The sequence below is a fragment of the Homarus americanus genome, unplaced genomic scaffold (genome assembly GCF_018991925.1).
Source record: "Homarus americanus isolate GMGI-L3 unplaced genomic scaffold, GMGI_Hamer_2.0 scaffold45698, whole genome shotgun sequence".
In the NCBI taxonomy this organism is placed as follows: Eukaryota; Metazoa; Arthropoda; class Malacostraca; order Decapoda; family Nephropidae; genus Homarus; species Homarus americanus.
The window spans coordinates 10057046-10081258 of record NW_024735554.1 but is presented as its reverse complement, the minus strand read 5'-3'; the positions used below and the strand labels follow the sequence as shown (position 1 = coordinate 10081258).

General features: G+C 38.6%; 1 protein-coding gene across 1 annotated transcript in view; it reads right to left on the bottom strand.

Annotated features, from left to right (window-relative positions):
* LOC121871336 (protein nervous wreck-like) overlaps positions 1 to 24213 on the bottom strand; it is a 73473-nt gene that overhangs the window by 27333 nt on the left and 21927 nt on the right. Inside the window, exons 5-17 of the mRNA XM_042373556.1 lie at positions 19534 to 19597; positions 18528 to 18656; positions 17737 to 17859; positions 16957 to 17145; positions 16554 to 16728; positions 15238 to 15341; positions 14529 to 14658; positions 12045 to 12187; positions 11723 to 11827; positions 11118 to 11318; positions 6676 to 6732; positions 2058 to 2211; positions 1243 to 1454 (exon numbers count right to left, since the gene is read on the bottom strand). Of these exons, the coding sequence (XP_042229490.1) occupies positions 1243 to 1454; positions 2058 to 2211; positions 6676 to 6732; positions 11118 to 11318; positions 11723 to 11827; positions 12045 to 12187; positions 14529 to 14658; positions 15238 to 15341; positions 16554 to 16728; positions 16957 to 17145; positions 17737 to 17859; positions 18528 to 18656; positions 19534 to 19597 (1786 nt within the window). The remainder of the gene's footprint in view (positions 1 to 1242; positions 1455 to 2057; positions 2212 to 6675; positions 6733 to 11117; positions 11319 to 11722; positions 11828 to 12044; positions 12188 to 14528; positions 14659 to 15237; positions 15342 to 16553; positions 16729 to 16956; positions 17146 to 17736; positions 17860 to 18527; positions 18657 to 19533; positions 19598 to 24213) is intronic.

Here is a 24213-nt window from a genome sequence, read left to right as displayed (position 1 = left end):
ACCTTCAGCACAAAGCAACACTCAAACTTTTTTCCTCTACAAACATTCACTGAAAAAGTATACCAACAGTGATATCTCAGCCTACAGAGACAGATCTAATATTCTTCCCAGTTTCTAAAGCTTAGTTGTTATGTAATGTAGAAACTCAAATAGTGATCTGTACTCACTGACTTTGGCTGTTGAAGCACGTTAATGGACTAAAACAAAAATCACAACAACAGTGGCAGAAACAAAAGCACATCAACCAGTGAATAATCTCGACCTTGATAACTGAGGAAGAATCTGAGTATAGAATATTCAACACACGAACGTTAAAGCTTAAAACACGCTCCACCCTGCAGTGGCAACCGAAACAACAGAGGTCGATAAATGGTCACAGCTACAGTACACTACAGTGGGTTTATCGTGCGCCCGGCAGCGTGTAGGAGATGAACTTTAAAAACAAAACACAAACTGGAAAACATCATACGGGAAAGGCAAATATTTTAGGTTAATAACACCACCAAAATAAGAAGAGGACATTATCTGTGAGTCTTGAAACTGTTGAAGAGAAATGTTCTGCTCGTGATACCGGAAAGTATTTCGTAATTCTCTTCCTGTGTGTATGACAATTCAACATGACTTCCGTTTATGCCTTAAAGGATGATAGCAGATAATCCTACCATCACAGAGACATCAGAAGAAACTGACCACAGAATTAGGGAGAAATCCTCTACGGAAACAGATTCGGTTGACAACAGATTTAATGTGTATCGATAACAACAGATAGAAACAATATTCCTGACACAAACAGAAATATTTAACAAACAGAAGCCGATAAAAGCTCTAAACTAGCAAACAAAATGCCAACAAATACAGACCTACTTAAAAAAGAGCAACAAACAAAATTCCTGGGAGTAATAAAGATTCATTCAACATCAGACATGCACAAATCCGGCTGAATGGAACATGCCCGTCGTTTCACCCTACCTGGGGGGATGGAACCTGGGCCATTCACTTGCGATGTGAGTTTGCTTACTAGTACACCACGGGTCGCCATGATAGCAAGCAGAAACAAACAAGACTAACAAAATAAGTTACCCCCTAAAAAGAACCCCCCTTTAATACCATAAAAAACCAAAATTGAAAACAAAACAAGTCGTGTAAATACTCATCATGCATCAACACCAACAACGAGAAGCTCCTGAATTAGTCGATGCAGAGGAGTAGGGGGAGGGGGAGGAGGACGCAAGGATGGCTTACATCAGGAGTGAGAGGTTCTCCGTCTGAACGACACTCCTCGACGACCAGCGATGGAAAGAGGCCGACCTGTCCGTCCACTTCACCCTCCCACCAGCCGTCGTCAACATCGTGTACCGCCCTCTTGAGGATCCTGATGATCTGGCCCTCGGCGAACGAGATCTCCTCCGAGCAGGTCGCCTCGTAGTCGTACATGGCGCGACAGTGTTCCGTGACTGTAACATCAATCAGTTTAATTATTATCTCTCTGTGTGCACCTGATGACTTAAGGTGTGAATATAATCTATACTACTGAAGTCTTAGGTTTGGTGGCATCTATACTCACGAAGCTTTAAAGCTTGTATCATCTATACTGCTGAAATCTTACGTTTATTTCATCTATACCTGCAGAAGTCTGAGGTTTATATCGTCTATACTACTGAAGACTCGTGTTTATACATACTATTTCTCTCTCTTCATCCCTCCTTATTTCTCTCTCCTCCCGATTTGCCTCGCTCTTATTTTCTCACTTTCTCCTTTTGTTTTCCCTCTCTCCTTCCCTCTCCCTCCATCTCTTCTACCTTCCTTACCGTTCTCCTTTTTTCTCCCTTCCTTCCTCTTGTATAATCTTTCCCCTTCCCTCCTTCATGCTTCCGATTTTCTTCAACTTTGACCTCCTTCTCTATCTCCCTTCTCTTTCCTCTAATTAAACACTCCCTCCTTCTGTGTCTTTCCCTACCTCTCCTCCTCCTTCTGTGTCTTTCCCTACCTCTCTTCTTCCTTCTATATATTTATTTCCCTCCCTCCCTCCCTCCCTCCCTCCCTCTCCCTATACTAACGTGAAAGATGTCCACTGTTGACGAGAAGAGGTAGCCCCGGCACAGGCATAGCAGGGGCGGCGTCGGCTGGTGCTATGGTGGGCGGCGGCGGGGGTGGTAGGTCACTGGGCGGCTCGGAGGCGTAGTCATCACCACCCCGATATTCCTCAGCGGCCTGCCGGAAGTTACCAGCGTCAGCACAGTTACTCAAGGGAGGTGAAGATGACGTCATAACATGGAGATAAGCTTAAGGTAGTCATGACATGGAGATGAGCTTAAGGCAGTCGTGACATGGAGATAAGCTTAAGATAGTCGTGACATGGAGATAAGCTTAAGATAGTCGTGACATGGAGATAAGCTTAAGGTAGTCATGACATGGAGATAAGCTTAAGATAGTCGTGACATGGAGATAAGCTTAAGATAGTCGTGACATGGAGATAAGCTTAAGATAGTCGTGACATGGAGATAAGCTTAAGATAGTCGTAACATGGAGATGAGCTTAAGGCAGTCGTGACATGGAGATGAGCTTAAGGTAGTCATGACATGGAGATAAGCTTAAGGCAGTCGTGACATGGAGATAAGCTTAAGATAGTCGTGACATGGAGATAAGCTTAAGATAGTCGTGACATGGAGATAAGCTTAAGATAGTCATGACATGGAGATAAGCTTAAGATAGTCGTGACATGGAGATAAGCTTAAGGCAGTCGTGACATGGAGATAAGCTTAAGGAAGTCGTGACATGGAGATAAGCTTAAGGGACAATAAATCAGACTTAAATCGTCCCCCTCTGGCCGTCAATTCAAGACGAAGAGTGCGGGGAGATATGATAGAAGTATTTAAGTGAGTGAAAGGTATCAATAAAGGGGATATAGATAAAGATCTTATAATATCCGAGCAGGATAGGACTCGTAGCAACGGATTTAAGTTGGATAAGTTTAGGTTTAGGAGGGAGATAGGAAGGAACTGGCTAGATAGATTCATGGGTGATAGAGGGTGGTAGTAACTCTCGACAGGAGCTGCCATGCACAGACCAACCGGCCTATTACAGACTCCTTATTTTCTTATGTTCTTATGAGTGTTGGTTATGAGTATTCTAGATAACATGATATCGTGTCTTGAGGTTCTATATTGCATGACATCGTATCTTAAGGTTCTAGATAACATGATAGCGTGTCTTGGGGTTCTATATAACATGTTATCGTGTCTTAGTTATAAATGGTTTGTACAATTTGTTATTTTCTATAGCTATTTTAAATTTCTTACAATCCCCCACTGTAAAATTAATGCACAAAAAATATCAGAAGTTGGGTAATTTTTTGTGTGTGTATCTACTAATTAATCTGAGTAAACTGACTTTTATATCAACTGTGAGTAACTAAGTTAAGTGTAAACTGTCTCGTTCTTACACTCACGCTCCCTCCATCCATCAACTAGGTCAACAAAGGCTTCACGGGTATCATAATGGTGCTGGTAGTTAACATAATTACTACTAATATGTCTGATCTAATAGCAATAAAATTCCACTCATTATAACACCACTAGTTCAATAGCATTTAAATTGATAAAATGTAATCTAAAGAGAATTTATTAAATATCATTAGCTTAATCATGACAGGTATAATAATAAAAATAATTGCTCCTCAGTTATTAAATTAGCAGAATATAACTGAATATAATTTTTAAGTGAAAATTATATTTAAAATAGTAATTAATGTGAAAATAATTCGATATTTCAACTGTGAATAAAAATACAATATAGGAAAGCCAAAAACCTTTACTGTGTACTTCACTTACCTGTGCATCTTGTGAAATTAAGAAACAAAGTGCAATACACACACACACATAAACACAGAATAATAGTCAAGATGTATATGTGCGTCATTGAAAGATTATATAATAACAGCAAGTACAGTTATGTGGTGTTATGCTGTCATGCGCCTCATACCTGTCACGGGACTATAAAGAAGGTAGGGGGGGGGGGGGGGCTTTCATGATGCATATAAAATAAGTAATTACGAAATTCATTAGACAAGATTCGTAGCAATAAAGAACTTAAGTTACTAGAAAGTTTTTGATAATTATAAATAACTAAGGAATTTATAAGTAAATTCATGTAGGCTAAAAGCAACTAAAAAATTCATGAGTAAGTTTATAATATTTAACTCACTAAAATATTTATAAGTAAATTTTTTATAAGCTATAAGTACTGTAACTAGGAAATGTTTTAATCTATGTTCGGAAGAGGTTCAGAAAGCACATACAGAGGATCAGGGCCGCTTGGCTGGTTTATGATACTACTGTTCATGGGTCTCGCTCTACACAACTGTTCACAGGCGGCCTTGTCTGACACTGACTGGTGAACCCCTAAACCCTCACCAACCCCGAACCTCTCGCTATGATAAACGGAGTCATATTTTGGATTAATAAAACCTGAATTTTTTTTTAGTTTATATGTCTATGACACAAAAATTCTCGTAGATTTGAGACACTGATAGTTTAATGCATTTTATTATTATATATAGGTAAATAGACAAATTATATATCAGAAAAAGCCAGGTTTAATTACTCAAAAATTTTGTTTCATTTATCACAGCCAAGCGTTCGGTGTTCAGGTGGGTTCAGGGTTCGCAGGGGTTCGGTAGTAATTAGACCCGACCGTCACAGGCAGTGAAGCGACTCACCATAGATAATTAAAACACAAAATAATTATTATGCCAAGGGAACAGATTATCCAACAAAGAACTGTAGAGGTGAAGAAAGCGGCTGAAACACACGAAGATAAATGCGTGGATGAGACGGAAACGTAAACATGGTAACGGCTGGAACTCCACAAAAGATAAACAGACAAAACAAAAGCACATCAGCTTATTAAACCCTCTACAGCATCCTGAAGTGTTGGAAGATATAATTAAACTTTCTTTTATTGTAGCTCAGAGATTAGAGAGGCAGGGATTAGCGTTATAAGCCAAACAAATAAAATATTTATAATAGGATGGTTGGTTTGAACCCTTAGTTAATTTCTTACTCCGCGTCAGAAAGGTTACAGTGGGTTAGTTTAGACACAATCCCCCCGAAAAAAAATTCCTCTTTATTTGGTTTTAGATTCGTTTGGATTTTCTTTTTTTTTTTGGCCTTGAATTTTGTTTTCGAATTTTGTTCAGTAATTTTTAGAATACCTGATCATATATTTGTCTATTCTTGATCACCTCAGGGGATCAGGTATTTCTTCTGTAATTTTGAGATTAACTGATCAACAATGGTGATCAGGATTATGTGATCAACCAGCTGGGTGGAGTGTCAGGTGGTGAGGTCAGGTGGTGTGAGGCGGTGAGCACTCTACTAGTTAAGGGTCCAGGAGGGTGAAGCAACACTCAAGTGGCTACATGTACTCAGATCAGCTTAGCTTGATCTCAGTTAAGTTTGATTGATAGCTACGTTTGATCTCAGTTTATGCTTGGTCTTACGGTTGATCTAAGCTCTGTTTGGTCTCAGTTGAGCTTTGATCCAAGCTTGATCTCAGCTAATTTTGATCTGATCCAAAATTTATTTCTACCAAGTTTGGCCAGGCCCAAACCTGATCTCAGCTAAGTTTAATCTCAACAAAGCTTGATCTCAGCTAAGCTTGGAGTCAACAAAGTGCTTGGTATCAGTTAATATTGAACGGAGCTAAAGTAGATCTTAGTTAGTTTTGTTGGGATCACCGTAAATTTTAATCTCAGCTTAAATTTACCTGATCAAAGATTGATATTAACTAAGCTTGCCTTGAGCTAATTTTGTTCTGAGTTATGCTTAATTAGAGTTGACCATGATTTGAACTAAGCATAAATTTATCTACAATGGATCTCGGGTAAAGTTTCATCCAGATAAAGAATGATTTCATTTAAGCTTCAACGAGTAAAGACAAATTTGAAATAAGCTTGATCTGAGCTACGCTGATTCGATCTTAGCTACATATGTGCGAAGCTGAAACGAACCAAACTTTACCTAAGATTAATTTATCTGAGATGATATAACCTGATGGAAGCTTAGTTTGAGATAAGTTTCAGTAGAATTAAACATTCTTTGGGCTGATTTTAGCAAAGCATCATCCAGGATCAGCCTTATCTGAGTTAAGCATGATCGAAGTTAATCTAAGCTGAGCTTCATCCAAAATGAGGTTGATCTTTAGATAAACTTAACCTGAGTTATGCTTAACTGCGTCGAATCGTAATCAGCACGCCCTATCAAGCTGAGCCAGTCTCTTAACCAAGCACTTAATCTGAGCTAAGCTCCATTCAAGCTAAGTCTGATCTCAGCTAAGCTTGATCTGAGCTAAATCAAGCTGAGCAAAACTTGGCCAATACATCCAATCAACCAACCAAAGCTAAGAATCTAAACCATGCGCAGCTTGTTCTCAGCTAAGTTTGATCATTAGCTAAATCTGTACTGAGCTATTAAGCTTGGTAGGGGTAAAGTGTGGTTTGTTGTGGGGGCGAGATGAGTGGGGTGGGTGGGGTGGGTGGAGTGGGGTGGGTGGAGTGGGGTGGGTGGGGTGGGTGGGCATGGGACAGGTGGGGATTTTTATTTTACAATTAAGCTTTGCACTCAAACTATCAAGCTGTGGTCAGGGTGTAGCGTTTGCTGTTCGTTTTGTGCCCACCTCGAAACTGTAATCCATTGACGAGAAAGACACCGGGGCTGCCATTTCCTCCTCCGTCTTGGCGGGGAAGACAGAGGGGAGGGGAGGGAGGTGGATTCAGCACAGGGGAAGCATTCACAAACACACGTATTCAGGCACAGTGCCACCGTAGGAATGACTCTAGAATGTTAACTCGTACACAAAATAAACTTATGAATGAGGAATAAATGTTGATTCGTTTAAAAAATAAATGTTGAATGAGCAAGTGTGTTTATAAGTGTAACTCGAATGTTAACTTGTTGAAAATGTACTTATGAATGCGTTTAAAATGTTTTTTCGTACAAAATAGACTTGTGAATGATTCTGAAAGCTTAAGAACGAATCAGGGTACATCTGATTCAGAAAATGAATGAGTGAACAAGAGAAATTATGACTGATTCAGAATCCTAATGAATAAAATAAGAAAAACATCTCATTAAAAAAAAAGATGAATGAAGCGGGAAACTTGAGAATGAATCAGTGAACTTGAGAATGAATCAATAAAATTGAGAATGAATCAGTGTAATTGAGAATGAATTCGTGAAGTTAAGAATGAATCAGTGAACTTTGGAATGAATCAGTGAACTTAAAAATGAACCAGTGAACTTAAAAATAAACCAGTAAACTTAAAAATGAACCAGTGAACTTAAAAATGAACCAGTGAACTTAAAAATGAACCAGTAAACTTAAAAATAAACCAGTGAACTTAAAAATGAACCAGTGAACTTAAAAATGAACCAGTGAACTTAAAAATGAACCAGTGAACTTAAAAATGAATCAGTGAACTTAAAAAATGAATCAGTGAACTTAAAAAAGAATCAGTGAACTTAAAAATGAATCAGTGAACTTAAAAACGAAACAAGGAACTTAGAAATGAAACAAGGAACTTGAAAATGAAATGGGGTACTAATAATGAAATAAAACTTAATAATGAAACCAGAAACTTACGATGAAACACAAGAAACGCCATGAATGAAGTAAAAACATCTGAATGAAACAAGAAACTTATCAATTAAACTGATACTTAATAATATTATCTACTCAAATGTTACGTCAGCAAAAAAATCAGAAGGAAACGTGGAACAAAAAAAAACAGATTTGATAATTCCTAATTTTACCAACACAAATGACTTAATAAAGAAGTGAAATAAATATAGATGAACTTAAGAAGGGAGTGAATAAACATGAGTTATTCGTACAGACAAAATCAAAAGTTCGCCAAAAATCGCCAGCCAGCATTATGTTTCTGTTTATAGATGCAGAGGTGGCGCTCTTTCCACTGACATTTGGCGCGGTGTCCTGTCAAAACGAGACGACGCCTCCACGCATTGGTGGAAAGAGCAACATCTACTGAATGTATTTATAGACAGAAACGTAATGCTGGCTGGGAATTTTCGGACGAACCTTTGATTATGTCTGTCTTTAATATTTTGTGTAAGACAATATGACACAAAGAACGGAGAATTTTGACAACCCTTCCGAGACAACAGGCGTGTCAGTGTTCATTTTGAAATTCATTGGACCTCCGTAAATATATATATTTTTTTGAACGAGTGTAAATGTAGCAATAAATTAATAACTCAAGATTAAATGAAGACAATTATAAAATAAATTACAAAATACTATACAAATTATTAGAACACACGCTTAAATTAAGATAAATTATAAGTGAAATTAATGACTTTAAAGTTAGCTGGACCACCTAAATATTAGACCCCAGCTTATTTCACTTCAAGACTAAACACCCCAACGCTTCCTGGTGTTAGGTTAGGTTAGCATTAGGGTGATTCATTTTAAAGGGTTTAATCTTGAGGTGATCCGAGTACCTCATCTTAAATTCAATATAAGTAAAATCCCCAAACAATAATAAGAAAACAAACCTATAATCCAGTTTACGATAATGCTGGTAGAATTATATAAGAATGAATGTATAATGAAAGTTAATAATGAAACAGACAACCAATCATAATATTTAAACTAACTTACTCATAAAACATAAGACTGAAACTGGTAACCAATAATTCAACTTAAAACCAGTTCCTTCATTGTACCCTAAAAATAAACCGAAGGCCAATACTTAAACCAGTTTCATCATTAAACTTAAGGATGAAACAGGAAACTAAAAATGAATTGGATAATCTAGAACTTTACTTACACAAATAAATCGTTCTAGATAAAGACATATGTAAGAATCTTAAAAGAAAATATATATCATAAATTAGAAAAAAAATTAATTATATTCACACATGGTATAAATATATGGAAATATTAATGACTAATTAGACTTTGATTATAAACATAATTACCACATAATAATGACTCATGAATGAAGCTGACAAACTGATGAATATAAAGTATAATTGTTCTGGCAATTCAACTAATATAAAAAAGATAAATTAGTTAACGAAACACTATAACCTAAACATGATACACTACTAAATGTAAAGTAATAATAATAACCCAGTCTGGATGGATGATTATTAGATACAAACAGTAGAGTATATAGTAAAAAGTGACTCAGGCAACACAAGGGAAAACTCTACTGATTACTGAATCTACTGATTAATTAACTATACTAGTATATTAAATCTACTGACTTTCACGCCTTTGATGAATGAACCAGGAAACACACAAACACTTACTCTACATTAAACCACAACTATAGTCCAGGAGCAGTAGAGTGGATTGAATCATCATAGAAACTTGTAAGTTATCAAATAAATCATCAACAATAGGTTATCTAATCAGAGGTGCTATATAGGGTGACGTAAATAGTCTGGTTTTCATTCAGGATTTACTACTTCAGTCCAGCTGTTGTAAATTGGGCCGTCTTTCAGAGATTTTACCACTGATAGATATACAATGCCATCAAAAAAGAATGCCCCGGGATATTAATGGTCATACATTAATACTTAGGGCATTCTTTTTCGATGGCATTGTATTTGTGTAACACGTAACTAGTAATGGTGTCATCTACAGGAGCTAGCGCATATCTTCAGTGGAGATTGGGCATTTTTCTTCGACGTGGAAGCGCGAAGGGAGGGCAAGAGGTTGAGTGCAAGGGAAAAGTGATATTGAGAGAATTGAATCTAGACTGTCTATGAGAAACTGAAGGATATTATTGTTCCTTTAATAGAAGAATTGGAGAGGGAGGAGAAATTCAAAGACTAAACATAAGGGATGAATTAATAACTAAATATACACGGGAATATGACTAGTTAGGGGAATATCTCATTACTGTAGACGTTTGTACTCATCATTCATCACAAAGGGAGAGGTAGTGATTTTTACAACAACATAAGCGTGAGTATACTGTTGAATTCACCACTACGCTGCGTCATCACAAAGAGCTGTATAGGAACTAAATATTATAAGCGGTTACTGTGAATACTATTAAAATCTAACTGTGGAAAAGCCATACTACAGAATATATGTATAAACACTCATACATACATTAAGCAAAACTGTCAGGTGTTATTTGGGTCATCTCCCAATCTTCGTTATGTAAATTGTCAAAATAGACTTTAATGTTTCTTTTATTAACTACCTGTACACACACACACACACACACACACACACACACACACACACACACACACACAGACACACACACACACACAAATATATATTATATTCTTTGCTCAACTACACTAAAAGGCGTGAAAAAAATTATCGTTTACGTAGCTGAAAAATTTATGCTTTGAGCGCTTAAAGATTATATTAAAATGTGCTATTACAAGCAAAGGACCAATGATCTCACACTGGATGCAACATTGAAATTCCAAACTTTACAGACGGACTCTAGCAGCTAAGAACAAACACAGCCTTACCCTTTCATTGAACTTGAACCTGTATCTTGTACCAATAGGCTAAAATCCCAAAGTTCGCCCAGATACAGAGGATATGACCCTAAACCTACAACAACAGCAACAAATTCCAAACCCTGACCTTCTTCATAAGGGATATTTAAACCTATGGCTAATTCCACCATGAATAAATATGAAATTCTTGGGCTCTCGTGTTAGAACTCCCCATTACAACCCGGACATATCAAGGAGTAGATCTAAAACCTGATGTGTTGAAATTGTATTCATCCTACGTCTCACCGATTCCAAAGGTCACACCAGGGTTCACAGTTGGAAGCAGACTGTTTTAGGAACCTTTGTGCTTATGTATGTAAAGATGACCAATCGTGATCTAACCTTCAACTTCTGAACTTACAAGTGTAAAAATTCAGGTAATGAACGGATTTTTTGGACTAATAGACACATTATAAATATATTTTCAACACACACAAGGTTCTACAAAGATTATGGAGTCAATTTTCAACTTCTGATATGACCATCGTAAATATTATCCATGGGAATTCTTAATTAAAGATAAACCTAGTGTGTGTGTGTGTGTTTGTGTGAGGGCGCCCCTACCTCCAAGTTGTACTCTATGGAGGAGAAGGAGATGCCCCTCTGAGGACCTCCGTTCGCGGCGGTGGTGTCGGAGGCTTGTGGCACCTCGCTCGTCATGGCATCCTCGGTGCCTGGCTCGGGGAAGGTGGCGAAGTCTGCGTTGGCGGCGGAGGGTGCTGCTCCTTCCTCTATCTCGATGTAGTTTTGAGGGATGAAGCCCACCTGTAGAAAGACGAGAAAAAAGTTAGTTATGGGGATGATGAAGCCCACCTGTAGAAACCCACCTACAACAGAAGAAAAATTTCGCTACATGGAGTTAAAACCCTTTAGGTAAACCAGAAGCTTGAAAGGAGTGAACACCACTGCTTGGCTAAGTTTCTTACCTTCAGAGTCTTTCTTTTATGCACCGAAAGACAACATAACAGGACCTCAGGCAATGCTAATGATAAACAAAAACTTGATTATTTCATCACCATATTGCCTTTACGAGTGAAGAGTGTACATGAGTGAACAAGAACTAGTCATTAGCTACAGTGAAGAAAAAAAATATATATCCCTTAAAAAAAATAAATAATACATCCATCAGTCAAGTCAAGAAGGACCTTCGGGTGGCTGGAAGGACCTACCTCTCCCTTATAGTTCCTGGCCTGAACCCATCCATCGCCGTCTCCCTCACCCATCAGCTCCAGCTCCTCGTTCTCCACGATGGACAATTCGTCTGGGTTCTGAGCCTGGAAGAGTAACAGGTTATTAAGGACCCATTTTTCTCACTGTCTCTCCCTGTGTGTGTGTGTGTGTGTGTGTGTGTGTGTGTGTGTGTGTGTGTGTTCATCTATAAAGTTAGGTTTGGTTTGGTTAATTTAGGTATAGTTGTAGTCTTAAGACGATAATTATAAAATTGTACTCAAGGTAAAGACGTACTCAAATAGGGTATAAAGGAGTACTCACGGTGTAGTTATACAAGACGGTACACTTGGGGTAGGCGGACTGGTCATCTGGGGGTCCATTGGTGACTGGAGGGAGCGGAGACACCGGAGCGTCACCCCAGTCCACTGACACGGGGTCCCAGGAGGTCGGGTCGAGTTTCCCTGCTGGGGGGGAGGAGGGGGTGGGGGGTCCATGATGTCATAATTACAAATTTAAAGCTGATGCAGCAACTTCTCTCTATTACATATACTCATACATACACACGCTTTTGCATAGATACATGCAATGATATAAATGTAAATACTTGCATACATACGCTCATACTTTCGTGTATATGCAATACTGTAGAAGGCTTTTTTTACGTAGTGACTATTCAGCCGTCACTAGTTAAATAACCTGGTTGTCTCTGAAGCTTGGAACGGTTACACAGACAGCCGAGCTATCCAGCAGCCGTTTACCCATAAACATAACTGTATATCTGTTCCTAGACCCGTGTGGCCCTGAATTAGTGGAACCTGCCTGCAGACTTGTTACGATACAAATCATTTTTATTTATTTTATATTTTTAATTTTATAGTTGCGTGTGTGTGTGTGTGTGTAGGTAGGTGTGTGTATGTGTGTGTAGGTAGGTGTGTGTATGTGTGTGTAGGTAGGTGTGTTTACTTGTATATTTGCTTACTGCGGTACCTGATAGTTCATGCATTGTTTGGCTGATGTAGCTCAGACCTCTCAGAGCTGCGTGGTCAGGGTGTGTGTTGCCGACCACCAGCACCAGTGACTAACGTCTGTATCGTACAGTACACTTTCAGGATTTTTAATGTTTTAATAAGATCTGCCCTATTGTGCCTTGTCTGTGGGGTTGATAGTCTTAAGGCCCTCAGTCTTCTTGGATAATCGTGATGACATAGTTCCGGAGTCATCTTAGTCGCTCTGTGTTGCACCTTTTTCGGGACGTTAGATCGTTTTGGAGGTAGGGTTTCCATGCCTGTACACAGTATTCCAGACTGGGACGTATTTGAGATTTGCACAGTTGAATGAACATTTAAAGGTACACTTTATAATTTAAAATCTCGTTTTATTTTCCTCACTTGTTGCGCCGCCTTTAGTGGATGATCTATCACAACCCCAAGATCTTTCTCCTTATAGACAGTGTTATTAATAGACTAGTTGTGTTAAGGATGGGTGTATCCTACATGTAGGGTCTTGCATTTCGTAATGTTAAAGAGCATTTACCAGTCTCGAGATCATCTGACTAGCTTATCAGGACTTTCTGCATTGTTGCGACATCGTCTTGACTTGCTACCTTCCCAAATATATTCATGTCGTCCTCAAACTTGACAATGTAGCTTGATATATTTTCACCTGTCTTTTATGTAGATCACAAACAATGTGGTTCCAAGGATAGAGACTTTTGTTACTCCACTGAGAACCTTCTTCCATTCAGAATGTACTTCATTTAGTCCCAATCTTTGTTCCTGTCTTCGAGCCAGTTATTAATCCACGTCATAATCTTGTGTGTGATGCCATGTGCCTGGACCTGAAGAGGCCAGTCGTGCACGTGGGACTTTGTCAAACATCTTGGAGACATCCATGTACAATACATCTACTGGTGAGCCTCGGTTCACATATTCTCTTACCGTTTCAAGGAACGTGAGTGTCAGGAAGGAATTTCTTTCCATGAAACCGTGTTGTGATGCCTCGATAAGACTGTGCTCGGTCGGAATTTTATCAAAGAGTTTGCATATATGTGATGCTAGGTTGATCGATCTGTAGTTTTCTGCTACACTTTTCCTACTCTTCTTGTAAACTGGGTTGGCGTTGGCTGATTCCCAGTCCCAAGGCGCTTTACCTTGATCCAAGGATTTCTTGAATAAGAGTCTTAGCCGAATACAAATCACGTTCCCACCTCCTTTATCACCTAGATCTGTGTTTCGTCCACTCCAGGGGCTGACCGAAGGTGACGAAATGGCATGCTGACAGCGACACAAAGTCACGCTCTCCGCCAGGGTTTCACTGCGTACCTTACAGGTATATTCAACCGGTAGGGGTAAATATTGTGGCTATCATGTGACTAATTTTCACATTCTCTCATTCGTCCTTTTCGGCATCCTTAGGACGGTAGTGTACCGTGAAAGACACCAAACACAACACGGAATGTAAAAATGTGTAGTAAAACCCTTCCCACGTAAAGATGGCTGGGTGTAACTAAGAAAGGGAATAACTGCGAGAAGAGAGATAATAAATGTAAATTTAAAATACGGCAACAGCGCTCGGGTAAACATGTGGTTATGTAAACAAAACCACGCCTCCCTCTATATATTTCATTCATTTATTTTATGCAGTAAATAACGATAAATAATGCCATAACTTCTCAGAGGTGTTGTAATGTGTTGTAATTTGTAATGCAATCTATAAATACAGAAAAAAATGAGTGACCATTTTTCTGGAACTGCAGAGAGAGAGAGAGAGAGAGAGAGAGAGAGAGAGAGAGAGAGAGAGACTTACCATCGTCAGGTTGCTGGATGATGTAGTCGTCCTTCTCAGAGTCTACAGACACAGGTTCAGCTGCTGAGGTTGAGGTCAATGCATCAGACTCCACCTGTTCACCGTCTAACTCCCCGGCTGCTGGCTCTCCCTGTGGGTGGGCGTGGGTTAGTAGGGCGTGGGTTAGTAGGGCGTGGGTTAGTAGGGTGTGGGTTAGTAGGGCGTGGGTTAGTAGGGCGTGGGTGTGGGTTAGTAGGGTGTGGGTTGAGTAGGGCGTGGGTTGGTAGGATGTGGGTTAGTAGGGCGTGGGTTAGTAGGGCAGGGTTAGTAGGGTGTGGGTTAGTAGGGTGTGGGTTAGTAGGGTGTGGGTAAGTAGGGCGTGGGTTAGTAGGGCGTGGGTTAGTAGGGCGTGGGTTAGTAGGGGTGTGGGTTAGTAGGGTGTGAGTTGTGGGTGTGGGTTAGTAGGGTGTGGGTTGGGGTGGAAGTTAGTAGGGCGGGGTGGAGGGCGTGGGTTAGTAGGGTGTGGGTTAGTAGGGCGTGGGTTAGTGGGGTGTGGGTTAGTAGGGTGTGGGTCAGTAGGACGTGGGTTAGTAGGGTGTGGGTCAGTAGGGTGTGGGTCAGTAGGGTGTGGGTTTCTAGGGTGTGGGTTAAGAAACCTAATGTGAGAAGTGAACTGACCTCCTCCTTGACCCCCCATGACCAAAAAGATGACCCTTGAGCAGTAACTGACCTCCTCCCTGACGGACAGCGTGGATCCTGAACGGCTGAGGGAAGTATCGAGGTCGACCCCCAGACTGTCACTGTCGAGGCTCTTCGTGTAGTCCTCCACCTCGACTGTCAAGTGAGAGATATTGTCATCAGTTTCCTGTCATGTTAATACAGCACTTGGACTGTGGAACGATATAAATGTTAATTATGTCTTTATTATATTGAAGATTTTTCGGGTCTAATGATTTTTAGAAACTCCAGCTTATTTCACATGAAGATTGAACAGTGAACACCCTAATTCTTAATGGGGCTTAGGTTAGGTTAGGTTAGGTTAGGTTAGGTTAGCGTGTTTAATCATCAGGTGATATAAGCTGAGATTCTATATCTTCATGAGATCAATTTATTCATTAATAATAAAAATACCATTATATACTGTATATATATATATATATATATATATATATATATATATATATATATATATATATATATATATATATATATATATATATATATATATATATACTATATATATATACATATATATATATATAGTTTTTCACACATATATACAACTAGACTGTCAACTATCAATTACAAGTGTTAGCCCAAATAATCCAATATCAAATCCTGTCTCTAAAGTTCCAGATGTTATCACTAAATAATATATCACCACCAGCTGTTAGAAATTCTGTCTGATATGAAATGGAATCGCATGTTGGAATGTTATTTTTAAACTCCAAATGTCAGCGGTAAGAATTGTATATAAACCTAATATTATATTTACTTCCTTCCCTTTTTAAAATACATTTCCCAAGAGTTGATAAAGCAATTCATATCATCCTTCTCTCTCCCTTGCACACATACACAGAATAAGAGTGAAATTAAGGGCTAGACTCTGTTTCACTATGGGAATGTTCACGGTCAGGTGGCCAGAACTCACGTTATATTTGCTCAACTTAGCGAGAGAGAGAGTGTGTGTGTGTGTGTGTGTGTGTGTGTGTGTGTGTGTGTGTGTGTGTGTGTCCTATCTCGCCAGCCTCGAGAGTGTGAGTGATGCAGTTTGGTAAACGAACAATGTCAACGATCCTTCACAGGGGAATTAACAGAGGATTGATGACAAAACTATGAAATCTTTCTTTTTTTAGGCTAAACATTTCTGGCGAACGTCGAACTGATTCTGACGAGTGACTTTTACCCGTCACTTGCCTGGGTGGGCGAAATGAAGCAAGACATGAAGTGGTATTTTTTTTCCTATATGTCTTAAGCACCCACCCACCCCCTCACCCACCCACCCCCTCACAGAGTAAAGGAATATCACCTAATAAGGGAACTTACAGCCGCCTTCCTTGAGAGATTCTAACTTAGCCTCCGCCTTCGCCCTGTGAGTCTCTGCTTTCCTGATGATGTTCCGCAGTTCATCCAGCTTCATCTCCATGTCTGGGGGCAGGTCCGTCTCAGGCCTCCCCGCCACCCCTAGTTTCTGTATCTTCCTGGTCGCGTCCCTCACCACCTGGCAGGGAGAGTAAGTGTAATGGTTAAATTTATTTTTCAGGGAGAGTGAGTGTAATAGTTAAATTTATTTTCCAGGGAGAGTAAGTGTAATTGTAAAATCAGGGAAATTATAATGAATCAATAACTTTTTTCCAGGGAGACTAAGCGTGCTACTTGACCTCTTCCTACCTGGACCTCTTACTTGACCTCCTCCTTGACCTCATCCCCACCTCACCCTCATACTTACCTTGGTCTCCTTTTGGATGAGGGCGACACACTTTTTACTCTCGTTCTCCAGGATGCCTTGGGTATTCTCGTCGTGGATGCTGACCTTCTCGATCTTGTCGTTATCACAAGGTTCAAAGTCATACTGTATATTCTGACCCAACATGGGGTAGAAGGTCAGGTAGCAGCGTAAGTTGTAGCCTCGGGTCACCTGGAAGAGAGGGAGGGGGGGCAGTGAGTGTGAGATGTGACTGATTGGATACCACGAAATGAGAAAATAAATGATTGAATACCACGAAATAAGAAAATAAAAGGTTGAATCCCACGAAATAAGAAAATAAATGACTGGATCCCACGAAATAAGAAAATAAATGACTGGATCCCATGACATAAGGAAAAACAAAACTGGCAAAGGGTTAAATGGATAGATGGCGCCAGGATATTGTATTAGTGAATGTTCAGTAAATGTTATAGGTCCGATGATGATGATGATGATGATGATGATGATGATGATGATAACTGGTGATGATGAAGATGAAGAAGATGATGATGATGACTGGTGATGATGAAGATGAAGAAGATGATGATGATGACTGGTGATGATAATGAATGGTGATGACATAATCTTCACAACTTTCACCTTAGAATAGAATGAAATTTCTCTGAATTATGTTGACAATTTATAGTCTCAAGAGAGGAGTAAAGGCAAACAGAACATGATCAAGGACTCGGGTACTTGATCAAGGACTTGGGTACTTGATCAATAACATATAGGTATCATACAGAAGATCAATCAACTCACTGTAGTAGCCTGTTCCTTGATCTTGTTGAAGGAGGACTGGGAGGCAGAACAAGTGAGTAGCTCCGTACGGCTCATCAAGGTAAGGTAATCCGCTACTTTATCGTACATATCACACTCCATCGTCTGTAAACATCATCATCAAACAGACATATAGACATCTTAATTAAATAACTCTTGATAGCATTGTATAAATCAAATAACTCTTGACAGCATTGTATAAATTAAATAACTCTTGATAGCATTGTATAACTCAAATAACTCTTGACAGCATTGTATAAATTAAATAACTCTTGATAGCATTGTATAAATCAAATAACTCTTGACAGCATTGTATAAATTAAATAACTCTTGATAGCATTGTATAACTCAAATAACTCTTGACAGCATTGTATAAAATATCATTATTATAGATTTTTTTTGTTTTTATGTGTAAATTTGAATAAAGTAAAGGGTTATTGGTAAGAGTTCAGGGTAGAACATGCAATTCCGACCCATACAGCTGTCAAATGGCACACGTTACTTTTCAACTAGGGAAGTGAAAATGGCCGAGTGTACTGCCAGACAATTGAGACCTATTTTGTTTTTCATTATTTGTTTCAAGTAAAGATAATTATATCGCTTTCAGTAATGACAATTATCCATAATCACGTATAATTACTACTGTGACTATTATACCTATCACTGTAACTATTAGATAATCGACAAATAATTACTGTACAATTAATTATCAAACATCACGATTTACTGTTATGTCTCTTAAGAATGTCTCACTCACTCACTCACTCACTCACCCTTAGAATTCTTTCAAAGTCGATCTCATAGTAACGTCTCTGATGAGCGTTGCCAGCGGCCAGGCTTAGGAGGTAGTCGTTGCGGGCTCCTGCGGACTTTTCGTCGCATGCGTCCCGTTTGGCTGAGAACTGCGGGAGAGGGAAGGATTAAGATGAGTTATGTGGGAGTACAGGAAGGTTGTAAGGAGTTCATTGGAGAGGAGGAAATTTTGCTAAGTAATACAAAAAACAAAATAGACTTCGTTGTAATGCATGTAATTAACCCAAGTGGGAATCACATTACAGATTAATACAAGTAAACACTAAACACTTAAACCCTCACTTACTAACATTTCCTCTGAGTAATTACGAATGACCAGATGTATTGATGATGGAGGGAAATAATGAACAACTTAATAAACTCTTATATCACGGGGGAAAAAAGCGTATGTTTACATTTTGTGTTTATCAGAGTTTCTTATAAAAACTAAACAATAAACGATTCTGTTATCTTGGGGTATTTGAACCTTTATAACAGCGATATATAAGGAATCCAAGGCATTAAAATCTTAAGGTACTTTACACTTATACACACGTCATGGAGGAATGATTCTGTTTGATAATCTTGAATATATGACATAGAAAAAAATATACTAACTCCTTCTCTTACTGGTATACATTCGTCTCAGCCCCTTTTAGTGTTGGAAATAGAGTTAGGTTAGTAAACTAATATATACATGGAGGAATATTTACTACGTGTGTGGAAGACTAGTGATGTGGGCCATAGTTCTAATTGCCCTATTTGGCCTTAAGAGTAATGTCTACCTTAGGGTGATTTAGGTTGGGTTGAATTAAAGTAATTTGGGTGAGAATAGGCTTGGTTAGGTTAGGTCAGGTAAGGTGAAGTTTGAATAGCTTGGAGCCAATTAAGACTGACTAATTTGACCTGCTATTATGAATAAAAGGTTGACCTGGAAGATATTAGAGCGAGTCACTGTACTTACGGTGTCCTGCCCGGGAGTCTTACCTTGGCACTGTTCTTCTGGAGAGACTGTATGGATTGGAATATAGAACCTTTCTTTCTCTTTAACCTGTAAACACAAGACAACATTATTGCAGAAACAAGAAATGGTTTCAAATAGCGATATTTTTTAGTTTGTGATAAATGATTTTTATGTTTTCTAACTAGAGAAAAAAGATAATTTTAGATGCACGTTCTTATTGGTTAATTTTTTTATGCTGGATCTTAGCCCCGCCTAATTTACTGAATTATGTGCCGTTATTGGTTAATCTGATTCTTATAATCTCTTTATCCCCACTCAGCAATGTATAATACATTCTGTTATTGTTGATAATTAATTTACCAACAGGTGAAACACGGCCAGGGTTGACGACTACGCATCACTGCTGTAATCTGTTCCACTAACGTACAAGACGGACATTAAACTTTCCAAACTTATTACAGAGGGAGACCATATTCTGGACTCCTCTTAGTGGTGTAAGCTGACGACACAACTGAGTGATGTATTAGTGTAATTACTAATCTTGTTCCACGCTTAAAGACTTTAGTTGTTGAAGCACAGTAATAACATTATAACAACAACAACCATTGAGTTATATCCCGTGTCCTTCTCTGTCAGGGGTTCTTGTAACAGTCTGCATTCTTTTGTATACAACACGTAAAGGTAAAATACTACAACAACATTTACAAGACGGGGAAGAACACAACAATATATCCCCAACGACGATGAACTCACACCACTGAGAGGGTCCAGGCGTATGTGTACTCGGGGAGGGGGAGGGAGGGAGGGAGAGGAGTCTTTTTTCCCTCCGTACAAAGAGCAGACTGCATCTTCTTCCTGGGGGCTGTTAGGGATTCCACTATATCTCTACTAAGGGTAAACTGACTCTCTGTGGGAGTCGGCAAGACCAGGAGCTGACCATTGACTGATTCAGGGGATATACACATATATACGGGGTAATGGTTAGATCTCTTAGGGGTAAAGAAATGAAGCGCTCTTGTTTTTTTTTGTTTTTTTAGTTTATATTAAATTTTATAACCGAAGTACCAACGGCGACTGTGTGTGTGTGTCATCGGGATCACAGTATTCTTTAGTTATAACTAGATTCCCATTTCAATATATTAATTGAATTGTTCGTATAAAAGTGGATAATATTTATGGAAATCACGTGATAAATGGAAGTAAAACTAACGAAAAGAAAAACAATTATTCTTGGCCACATTTCGCCATTTGTTACGAAGCCATTCAACATAGTAAAAAAAAAAATACTAGGGATTATTTTTTTTAGCAAAAAATAGTCAGCATAAAGACATCCCACAATAACCCAGAATAACCTGATGTAAATAAACTAACCTAACCTGACCTGGGGAACATTGTCTCACTTTTACTAGGGTCATTTTACTGTGACTGTCAAAACAACTTTACTTTCACATTATTCACGTCACCTCTGATTGCTTATTGTGGCCTAGCGAGTAATGCAGGGATCGTATTGTACATGTGACTCTCTTATCCCCATGTGTACAGTATATATATACAGTTGAAATGTCATATAGGGATTCTCAGTTAACACGATACTATTATTTTGGTCCTGTGTGTGTGTGTGTGTGTGTGTGTGTGTGTGTGTGTGTGTGTGTGTGTGTGTGTGTGTGTGTGTGTGTAAAATGTTTAAAGTGTATTCATAGGCTTATCAATCAGTGCCATACCAAAGTAAACTTTTCCTTTCCACCTGATTTTATTTATTCTTTATTTTTTTTTGTTCAGAAGGTCAAAGTTAGTTGACATTGACGTTAAGGCCTATAAATAGACCATACAAGCTTTCTTCACACACACACACACACACACACACACGTCAACTGTTAAGTTGGCCCATACCAACTCCCTCCCCTGAACCCTCCTCCCCACGGGAATATCAATAAGTTCTCGCCAGAAGTTACAATTTCATTTAGGAAAGGAATGGAACCAGTGTTGAACAGTGGTGAACAGTGCTTAAGTCAGTGAGAACAATTCAACAGCAACAGCCGAGTCATACCCAAGTTAACCTTCACACAGTGAGGTCCCAGGTACCCAGTGATAACGGCCCGTGAGACCCAACAACAACCAGTGATGTGTTAATCGGTCTAAGATAGGAAGGCCTGGGACCACACCTCACTCATATAACACCATCTGTGAGGGAATTACTACACCACGTGAGGTCCCTCATAACACCACCTGCAAGGGAATTACTACACCACGAGGCCCCTCAAGAGCAACACCATCATCTGGTGAGGGAATATTATGCTGACGTGAGTCCTCATAAACACTCCATCTGTGAGGGAATTATTACACCACGTGAGGTCCTCATAACACCACCTGCAAGGGAATTACTACACCACGTGAGGTAAATTTCAAGGCCACCATCTGTGAGGGAATTCATTACACCACGTGAGGTCCCCATAACACCATCTGTAGAGGGAATTACTATGACCACGAGGCCCCTCATAACACCATCTGTGAGGGAATTACTACACCACGTGAGGTCCCTCATAACACCATCTGTGAGGGAATTACTACACCACGTGAGGTCCCTCATAACACCATCTGTGAGGGAATTACTATACCACGTGAGGTCCCTCATAACTCCATCTGTGAGGGAATTATTACACCACGTCAGGCCCCTCATAACACCATCTGTGAAGGAATTACTACACCACATCAGGTCCCTCATAACACCATATGTGAGGGAGTTACTACACTACGTGTTTGCTGTTCAACACCTACATTAATCTGTATGTTCACTGTATGTTCCTTTACCTTTCTCTAATGAAGGCATTTGTTAAACCACCAATGTATGTAATAAGTCATTTATGTCCAATGTATATTTTCAGCCTTCGGGCTGCAGAACTTTTTCAATAAACCGTTAATTATTATCATTATTATTACACACAGTATTATGTCAACTTTGAACGCTTGATATATGACCTCTTAAACCTATGAATAATGACCCGCCAGGTGTTAACAGGTAAAAAAAACACTCTTCTGATTGATCACATAACAAGCATTAATTATTTTATAACTAAATCATTCTATAAAACCTATCCTCTTCCACCCACCCCACCCCCCGCAAAAAAAAAAAAAAAAAAAAAAAAAAAAAAATATATATATATATATATATATATATATATATATATATATATATATATATATATATATATATATAAATAAATAAATTATCTTTATATTAGTACAGTGCAACCATTATTATTTACTGAAGCAACTCTACCCCCCAACCCTTATTTATAATCCAAAACAACTAAGTATACAAATATATATATACCGAATTACTGTGTTATTTATCATTACCACATAATACAACATGTAATACTGCTAACAAGATATATATATATACTGTATATTTTAAGTAAAAAATCCCTTGCATCACCACCATATAGATCATTAAGGTAAGTATTAATCGAAAGGTGAATTAATTGATCGATTTGGTTAGCCACAACAGTCAAGCTGCAAGTATATAAATTTCTTTTATTGAAAGTCTTAGTAGTTTATTATTTATTTATTTTACTTTATTGAATTTTTTGATTATTATTTTTAAAGGCAAGCTTTTTTACAGGCAAGCAGACCAAGGTACATGTTTTTTATTATTATTATTAATGATGGGTAGATAAACCTGAGAGAGAGAGAGAGAGAGAGAGAGAGAGAGAGAGAGAGAGAGAGAGAGAGAGAGAGAGAGAGAGAGAGAGAGAGAGAGTGTGTTATCAGTTCAGAGTTATAGTGAAGGGATATATCAGCAAGACGTGCCCTGAGAGACTACAGGCGTAGAGACGGCTGGCAATAAGCATCTGCCACTTCTGAGAGAGAGAGAGAGAGATAAAAGCGAGTGAGCGAGCGAGCGAAAGAAAGAAAGAAAGCAATCGTGAGAGAGGGTATAAAGAAAGCAGGCCAAAAAGAAAACCACAGAGTTGAGAGAGAGAGAGAGAGAGAGAGAGAGAGAGAGAGAGAGAGAGAGAGAGAGAGAGAGAGAGAGAGAGAGAGTTTCGTGGTGGTGGAAGGCCTCAGTTAAAGCCTATAATGGTTGAAGGACATGCAAACAGGATCTTCCAAACAGTGCAGTGTGGCCTTAAAGCTGTTATAATAATAATAATAATCACACAACAGTCATAGAAACGAAAAGAAATACCCAAAATTTTCAATCTCGTGGCAAAAAGATATACATAAAAGAGACAAAAAAGAATAAATATATTTTTAAAAAATCCGTTTTTACTTAAAAAATAATAATTTGTGCAAAATATATATATATACAGTATATAGGTGTGTAAGGAAAAAGTTTATGAAAACATAATCTATTTCGAATATATATATATTATTTTTTTTTTTTAGTTTTTGTTGTAAAGTGATATGATATTTTTTGTCGAATGTTATAATAATTTTCTCTTTACTTTTGGGGTGTTTTATTTTATTTTTTGTCATCTCCTGTTAACTCAAATACAGTGTCATGGAAAATTATGCCGATCATTTTAAAAAGGTGTAACTTAAAATCTGGGCATCCTTCTTCAATGACTGTGTATTATAAATTATTAACAATAAACAAATGCAGGAGATGGATGATGAGAGCGACTTGTGATTCACTGAAAGGAAAGATAAAGTTAACTACAAATGGCTTCATCCCTTGAGGAAGAAGGACAAAAAATAAT